This window comes from Microtus ochrogaster (genome assembly GCF_000317375.1).
Source record: "Microtus ochrogaster isolate Prairie Vole_2 chromosome 14 unlocalized genomic scaffold, MicOch1.0 chr14_random_1, whole genome shotgun sequence".
NCBI classification, from domain to species: Eukaryota; Metazoa; Chordata; class Mammalia; order Rodentia; family Cricetidae; genus Microtus; species Microtus ochrogaster.
The window spans coordinates 29552636-29561598 of NW_004949096.1; the positions used below are offsets into that span (position 1 = coordinate 29552636).

Here is an 8963-nt window from a genome sequence, read left to right on the forward strand (position 1 = left end):
TTTTTTTTTTGGTTTTTCGAGACAGGGTTTCTCTGTAGCTTTGGAGCCTGTCCTGAAACTCCCTTTGTAGACCAGGCTGGCCTAGAACTCACAGAGAGCCACCTGCCTCTGCCTCCCGAGTGCTGGGATTAAAGGCGTGCGCCACCACTGCCCAGCGGAAATTGCTTTTCAATTAAAATTTCTGTAATCTCTTTCGAGATTAAAACACACACACACAAAAAGGCCAAAAAGATGATGGAGCCATGATGACCTAAATTTAATCCTGGATCCCACATGGTAGCAGGAGAAAACTGACTGCTGAGAGTTGTCCTCTGACATCTACACATTTACTAAAGTATATGAGTGCCTGCAGTCGCAAACATTCATACATACAAACACACAGACACACATGCTAAGTAAAGAATTTTAAATTATACAATATGTATTTTACTGAGTAAACAAAGTTACTCAGGAATTATTATTGGTAAATGTTTCATGTTTTCCCCCTTTTGGTTGTTTTTTAGTGATTTTTCCATTTGCAACAGGAATTAAATGTTTAAATTGAAAGACCAGAAAAACAAACAAAAAAATAACATTTTCTCTACAACATTTGGAATTAAGGGAACGTTTTCCTATTTGACTGTACCATAAAAACAAGTTCTCACAACAATTAAAATCCCAGACATTCCAAACATTTTCCTTGTCCCAATGGAGCGACTAAAAGATAAGTTTGCAACTCTAAAATCTGCAGCTACAGATGCCCCTGTGGGAACATCATTATGAAAAAGGAACTTTGCTAGATTTTTGTTCAAACCACAACTTACCCCTCCAAAGTCAACTACTAAACATCCACAGTCTTCAGGGGCCTGTCACTTCTAAATTTCCTTTCTTAAATTTTACTTATCTGTTTGTTTTTTTTTTTTTTTTTGAGCCAGAGTCTTACCATGCTGCCCCGAACAACCTGGAACTTGCTATGTAACCTAGGCTTGCCTTGAACTTGGGAGATTTGCCTGCCCCAGTCTCCCAAATGCTGGAATTAAAAGTGTGAGCCACAAAGGTTTTTTTTCTTTTAATCCTTATTTATTCTTATTTTATGTGCATTGGTGTTTTGACTGTATGTATATCCATGTGAGGGTGTCAGAGCTCCTGGAATTGGTTGTGAGCTGCCATGTGGGGGCAGGGAATTGAACTCAGGACCTCTGGAAGAGCAGCCAATGCTATTAACTGCTGAGCCATCTCTCCAGCCCCGTCCCCATTCTTTGGAGAGGTTCTGGGATTTTTTTTTCATAGGTAGTACTGAATTAGCAATGAGACAATATTTTGAGACATCAAGAAATCCTTGGGTATATGGGTATACTAAGCTTCCTTGTACTACTATTTGACAGGTTAATTTTTCTTTTTCTTTATTTGTTCCTGAGACAGGATTTCTCTGTATAACCCAGGATGGCCTGGAACTCACAGAGATCCACCTGTCTCTGCCTCCTGAGTGCTGAGATTAAAGGTGTGCGCCACCCCCACCGGAAGACAAGTTCATATTTTAAAAACAGACAACAAGGCTAAAGTTCAAGCATGAGACCTCAGACACAATCCCTGCTTTCAAAGAGCACATTCTTGGCAGCTGTGTCACACCTCCAACTTGGAGAGTGTGGCGACTAACGCCTGAGGTCAGTCACACAGACACCTGGTCCTGCGGACACGCAAACCTAGTTTAAAGGGCTTCGTTTCTTTTCTATTAGGTTTCATATTGTCAGTCTTAATCTGATGCTTGGTCACTTTTTCCTACATTTCATTATTCCTGCTAGCCTTGTGCTGTCTGTAAACATGTTTCCCATATATTTATGGCATTAATAATATAAGCAAGGACCCCCTCTCTCTTTCATCTTGTGAAAAGGAGTAAGTATGCTGCCAGAATCTGGTTTTTATAAGCATCCTGCCTCTTGGCCACTGTCTTCCTTTTTCATCTCTGACCACACTTTTCTTTGAAGTTTTTAAATGAATGCAATATTTTCCTATAGCCTTTTCTGCTGTATGGACTACACATTTGCAAAACAACTCAAGTATTTTCTTAGATTTCAAAGTAAAGCATGTGAGCATTGAAAATGAATAAATGAAAAGACATACTCTTTGTGGCTAATATCATTTCTAGGCTTACTCATAAAAACAGCTGAAAGGTTTTTTCAAAAGTTTGTCCATAAAAACACATTAAGTGGTTAGGGTCTCGCTCTACCAAGTCAAGAAGACCTTGTTTTGAAGAACAGCATTAAGTCAACTACTAGAAGGAATACTTGAGAAGAACTGTGGACTTGGCTCTGGTCAGGGCCCTAACTGTTTCTGGGTAATAAGTGGGTGCTTATGGAAGCACAATAACTCTTCTACAGCCTTTCAGTGCTGTTTGCTTAGTAGAACCTATTTCCACAAGCACTCCACTTGTTTCGGGGACGTAACACTTTTTTTTTTAAAGACTGTAGAATGCTATGCGTAATGGGGCACACATTCTGGAAGAAAAGATTGTGAGTTACAGGGCAGGCTGAGCTATATAAGAAGATCCTATCTCAAGAAAGAAAAGAAAAAAGGCCAAACTTATCAGCCAAAATAAAAATAGCTATTGTTTCTTTTACAAGTGCCATGTTAACTCACATACAAGAGTTCATAGTAAGTCACCAGGGAGTAATGAAGTCTTAATTTAATATTTTGTCTTAAGCCACCTGAGACAATGGGTTAAAGCTTAAAGGCAATTCTTTCATAGACTACAGCACAGGATCAACATCTTTAGAGAAACTAGATGATGGGATGGCAAGAGAAATTTGAAACAGCCTCTAAAGGCAGCATATAAAGTGGCAAAGACACCTCGCCATGGTTCACTGACTTACATGCCGATCCGATCTTTCCAGACAGACGCTCTATGAAGTACTGAGGAGACTGACACAGAACTGATTGTTCTTAAAGACTACACTGGTGGCTCTGTAGAGAATGAACTGAACGAAAGGCCTCATCCAGCATGGCTGCAGGGACTTGTCCTAACTAGGGGGGGGGAGGGGGCAAAGGAAAGAAATAACACATACGCAGTGGGCCCTGGGTTCGGCTCCCAGGATGCTATGTAAATGAATGAATATTTGTAATTTAGAACATCCGATATGGGTAAAGAGTGAATGTCTTCTGTTTAAGTGCTGTATTGAAATTAACTGGAGAGCTGGGCGGTGGTGGCGCACGCCTTTAATCCCAGCACTCGGGAGGCAGAGGCAGGCGGATCTCTCTGAGTTCGAGGCCAGTCTGGACTCTCGGATGGAGAAACCTCAGAACTGCAGCTCAGTGTGTTTATTACACACAGCACAGACAGGCAGGGTTACTGCAGACAGATAAACAAGGAGGCAGGGTTTGTGGTATAAGTTAACTTCAATAGGAGCATTCTCTGTAGGGAGCACTCTTCAGGCCATAAATGACTCAGGGGAAGAGGAAGAAGAGTTATGGAGGACATTTTCTGTACACACCATCAATACATGCACATGGGCCTGAAGAAGGCTTTGATATCCCTCTGTGCTTTGAGCATCACTTTGGGAGCAGTGGTGGAAAAGGGAGGCTTTGCCATTGTCCCATGAGTCTGAGGCCATGTTCCTTGACAAACCTTTGTCTATGTCAACAGCACACATTCACTCAGGGCTTTCTCTGATCCCATTACTGTAAGATGGCAAAGGTAGAAGGAAAGAGACCAGTTAAGAAGCTACAGTTGTCTAGGCAACAATCCTAGTCCAGTGGCTTGGATGACAAAGACGACTGGAAAGACAGAGAGAGAGTTGTGTTCAAGAGCTAATGCAGAGGTGTACTGTACTGAGACAACGATAACAAAACTCTTTCTGTTCCTAAAATCTACCATAAATGCTTAGATCAAAAACGAGGTACAGATGTCATCTGTTTTTTTACCTTAAACTTAATAAGCAAGTATCTTTGCTTCTATCACATTTTTTAAACCTTCCTCAAATTGATATACGCTGACTTCCTGTAATAATTTTCAAATGTAAGCTATATCTCGGGTTACTACAGCTAATTCCTATCTGCTCTCTCTTTTTGAACAGCTATCAGATATTCTAGTGGAGACAAGCAAGCAATTGAGTTCATGACTCTGAAGCTCAGAAGTGAGATGACCTAGAGCACATATAGTTTGTAAAGCTGCAGAGCTGGATGACATCACCTATACAGTGTGATATAGGACAAAGATCACAGCACCACACCAAGTGACAGCTTCAAAGATGGAGAAAAAGGATCATACCACCACACCGAGTGACATCTTCGAAAATGGAATTTAGGAGGGAATTCAGTCAAAGAAAGTAGGTGTTCTGGCAGACCATCACAAAGCCCTCTGGATTTCCAGTTTTCTCAGTCCTTGTCATGGATCCAATAAATTACCCTTTCCTAAAAGCTACTACATTCCATGGCACTGACCTACTCTTATTTCCTAGGCTGTTTGATTCCTGGGTATATGTATGTGCATGCGTACACGCACACAACCTGACCTTAAAGATATTGTTCATTGGGCTAGAGAGATGATTCAGTGTTTAAGAGCACTGACTGTTCTTCTAGAGGACCCAGGTTCAAATCTCAGCACCCACATGATAGCTCACAACTGTCTGTAACTCCAAGATCTGATAGCCTTACACAGACATACACACAAGCAAAACACCAAAGCACATAAAATAAAACACCAAAGCAGTAAATAAATTTTTTTTAAATATATTGTTTGTTCCTTTTGATGCTTCAACCATCAATTCTAAACTAGTAACTTCCAAATGGGTAGCTTGCTAGGGCATACTTATGAATATGTATTTTCTTGAACCTTTTAAGATCCAAGAATTGGTCAGACGGTGGTAGTGCATGCCTTTAATTCCAGCATTTAGGAGGCAGAGGCAGGTGGATCTTTGTGAGTTTGAGGCCAGCCTGGCCTACAGAGTGAATTCCAGGATGCCAAGGCTACACAGAGAAACCTAGTCTCAAAACCAAAGATCCAAGAATCAATTTTCTTGGTGAAGTTTTTTAACTCAAATTAGTTTTTTAATTTTTATCTCTTAGTGAATATTATAATGGCTTTTATAAATGTCCAATAACCCTCACCTATTATTTAACTCTAATTTTTTAAAAAGTATTATTATTATTACTATTATTGTGTGGGGGCAGGTGGGTACATGTACCACAGCATGAAGGTCAGAGGGCAACTTTGTAGAGTTGGTTCTTTCCTTCCACATTTACTTTGGTTCTAATGATCAAAGTAGGTGTCCAAGCTTGTACAGTAAGCACCTCTGAACAATCTTTATGACAGACAGTGCTCACAGCAATGTTAATAAAATGATCCTGTATCTAAAAAGGAAATTTAGTTTAAGGAAATCAACAACTATAACTAAAAAAGCACTCTAACAAGAATGGAGATCTTTATTAAAGCTCTGTAGCTATGCTATATTTGTTATTTTGTTTCTATCAGCCCCAGCAGCAATTTGTGATACAAATTAATCAAATGGGGGTTAGGTGCTGAGGACTCAAGCTGAACAACTTTGGCTTAAACAACAGATGTAAGTAGGGAGAACAAAATGGAAAACAGTGGTTAAATAAAAAGACAGGAAGTAGGATGATCTCTGGGGTCAAGTAGAAAGATTCAAGCCAAAAAAAAAAAAAAAAAACAACCAAACAAAACACCCAAAGGGGCTATCAGGCTTCAGTCATAGGTCTGTATCCGCTTATGCTACCCTATCTTGAATCTAAATTCTTTGCTCATTTATATCAACCACTAGACTGAGTGTGAGTGCGAGTGCCCTGAGGCTGCAGGACACCTCTCCTTGCTACTCTGTAAAGCTTAAAATGCCTTGCCCAGAGAAGTATATTACTCTTTGAAGAAGTTGCTACAGATTCCTGTTCAATTTCTCTACCATTATCTCCGATTCCAAATTAATGGATGTTCTATGGTTTTATTAATGGGGTTTTACAGTGCTGGTGGGAAAGAACTAATATGGCAAAGCTTTAAATAAACATTACTCATCTTTGACGATAAGAAACTACAATTCTTCTGACTACAACATAATTACGATAGATGACAATAAAAAAGCACATGATTCTATGAATCTTTTTCCTATTTATGTCCTAAATTTAAGTGATCCTTCAGCCTTAGCCTAAGATGTTGCAGGGATGGCACTATAGCCACCAGAGCCCTTGCCTAGCACGCATAAAGCCTTGTGTTTGTCCCCTAGCACTCAGAAAACAGTTTCCCTTAGAAACATGTCTAGCTTCTCATCCCTTTTCATCTCTACAGTTGTTTTCATCTGAACTTCACTACTAGGGGGGAAATGAGTTTCAACTACTTTTTGGGATGGAGGAGGAAGAATGCCAAGTGCTGACATAGTACATATCCTTATTCCAACTCTGTCCCTATCAGGTTGTTATCTTACCGACATTCTCTCCAGTCCCTGTGGGTGACTCACTTCTGAGTCTCTCGTCTCATAAAACAATGTTTGATGGAGTAAAGTAAGTCAAGGATGAGTTTATTAAAACTATAAAACAACTGCACTAACAAATATGAATATATATATATGTGTAAAAAATGCATTAGTGTGTGTATCTATATCCCACTTTTCCATACGCAGCTATACACAAACTGATTAAAACATGCCATGATCAGTAGTGAATACTTCTTAAGTATCTCTCCCCACTAGTTCGTTGTCTGAAGGGACCACATCGGAACATTTGCTAATATGACCCCACCATTAAGACTACTCTGTGAGTATTCTCCCTACAATCAGACTATTTGACTTAAATGTGTTCACTACCTCTGCTTTCTCATTCTTTCAAAACCCAAGAGCCAAGTATAGATTCCAGTATTCGTTGATGGTTATTTCTCTCGCTTCTTCACATTTAAAAAGGCAGTGACAAATGACAGCACTCCCTCACTGTGGGCCAGACCTGGGGTTCTCAAGATGCTACTATAATGGACACCTGAACATGACAGCTGCAACACTCACTGTCATTCTCAAGTCCAACCACCTATGCGATATCACACCAGGTGCTGCGTCCGGAATTCCTACCCACAAGAGGGGTCAGCAATGCGTCTACCGAAAAATGGCCTTCTCCAACCTCAGCTCAGCTCCTACAGCAAAGAGCACGAATTCTTCCCACTTCAAAACAGAGCCGTGCGTGTCTAAGCACGTTGAGACTAATAGATGACAGTCATTACACTCCGTAGACTTGGCTGGCAGGAATGTGTGTAAGTAACCACTAACTTTATGGCGGCGGCGGGGGGGGGGAGGTCCCTCCCCTTCCCCAGCAACGCCAAGGAAAGCAGAGCCCCACACCCTCCGAGGCGCGGCGGGAGACTCTTGGGGGAGAGGACAAAAGACGCTAGCGGGTGAAGGCTCACCGAGGTCGGCGGCTGAGGGGCCAGGGAAGGCTCGGGGCTGACGTCCATCCTCTCGCCGCTGTCTGTCTCATCGTCCGCCATCTTAAGGGAAACGAATGACCGCAGTTCTCGACCCCCGGCCGCGGGCGAGCGGAAACCTGTGGCCAGCCCGACGCGCCGGAGACGACACTTTTACGACGGCCCCTGAAGTCAGGTTTGTCGCAGCACCCGGAGCGGCTTCCGGTCGGCTTCCCGGAAGCAGGCTCCCGACCCGCCTGGCGCAGGTTTCCACCCCCTGGTGTTCAGTCCTGGTTTTCTCCCAGGCTGAGTCCCTAGGGAAGACCTTACTGTTTGTCTTTAGCCCTTTGCCCAGGTAGGCATCGTGAGATGACAAAACCGGGAGACCGAGTCCATTTGTCGGTAGAGGAAGACAAACTGAATACTACGCCCTTATGGAAAACAACGTAAAAAGAAGAAAGCCTAGAAACATTGAGGGGAAAAAAGTTAATGTTGGGTCCAGGGGGTTCGTGCAAAGATGGGGACAGACCTCCAAAGTCTATTAAACCAGAAGCAAACTTTATTCCAGAAACCAGGTTCCAGGAAAAACAGAAGCAAACTTAAAAATAAAAAATAAAAAACCACGGTGCACAGAAGCTTATCAGTTAGCTGAGACCACACCACAGCCAGAGATGGTGTTTGTTAGGCTGTGGCAAAAGGCGGGTTTCTGAACCCATCTTTTTATTATGTATACAATATTCTGTTTGTGTGTATGCCTGCAGGCCAGAAGAGGGCACCAGACCCCATTACAGATGGTTGTGAGCCAACATGTGGTTGCTGGGAATTGAACTCAGGACCTTTGGAAGAGCAGACAATGCTCTTAACCTCTGAGCCATCTCTCCAGCTGAACCCATCTTTTTATAGTAGGGACACCAAGCATTAGGTCTGAACAAAGGAATTTTTACGATCTTGGCCCAGTGGGCCAGTCAATGAGACCCTAAACGAGGGAGTGGGGGCGTGGGCGCTAATGTCAATGGATAACTAGGCAGCTATCATGAAATATGTTTCAGAGATTACAGTGAAAGTCACTAATTGCAAGAAAACAGATGTCTTTAGTAATTAGAAAAAGGGACTGCTAGCAATATCAGAAAGTTAATAAAATAATTGGTTCCTAGGCTGGGAACTTAGAAGACAGCAGGGAAGTTCTTCACACTAACTCAAGGAAAAACTCAGATATAGACTGCCATACTTTATAACCTACATTATCAGAGATCATCAGTCAATCTGTGTTTGTACCTTTTCCACTGTCTCCTGGTACCTCCAGGCAGTGTATACTGGAGCCCCATGCCTCCCCTTTGATTGCGCCAGTTTCCTATAACAGAGACAGTTGCCTAACACAGAGGTTACATATCTCTGTCTCCTAAAGGTTAACTCAGTTCATATCTGTTGTTTATCAGGGATAGCCAGGATACTACTCTGAGTATGCAGAGAGAAGCGCTGACATTTTAAATAGAACAGCCAGTTGTAAAATGAAATGACCTAAACTGATGGAGACTTCTTTTTTTTTTTTTTGGTTTTTCGAGACAGGGTTTCTCTGTGGCTTTGGAGCCTGTCCTGG

At 42.0% G+C, this 8963-nt stretch overlaps 1 protein-coding gene across 1 annotated transcript in view; it reads right to left on the reverse strand.

Moving 5' to 3' along the window:
* Ubr1 (ubiquitin protein ligase E3 component n-recognin 1) overlaps positions 1–7557 on the reverse strand; it is a 133572-nt gene extending 126015 nt beyond the window's left edge. Inside the window, exon 1 of the mRNA XM_005364485.1 lies at positions 7370–7557. Within this exon, the coding sequence (XP_005364542.1) occupies positions 7370–7450 (81 nt within the window). The 5' untranslated portion in view covers positions 7451–7557. The remainder of the gene's footprint in view (positions 1–7369) is intronic.
* Between the last annotated feature and the right edge of the window lie 1406 nt (positions 7558–8963).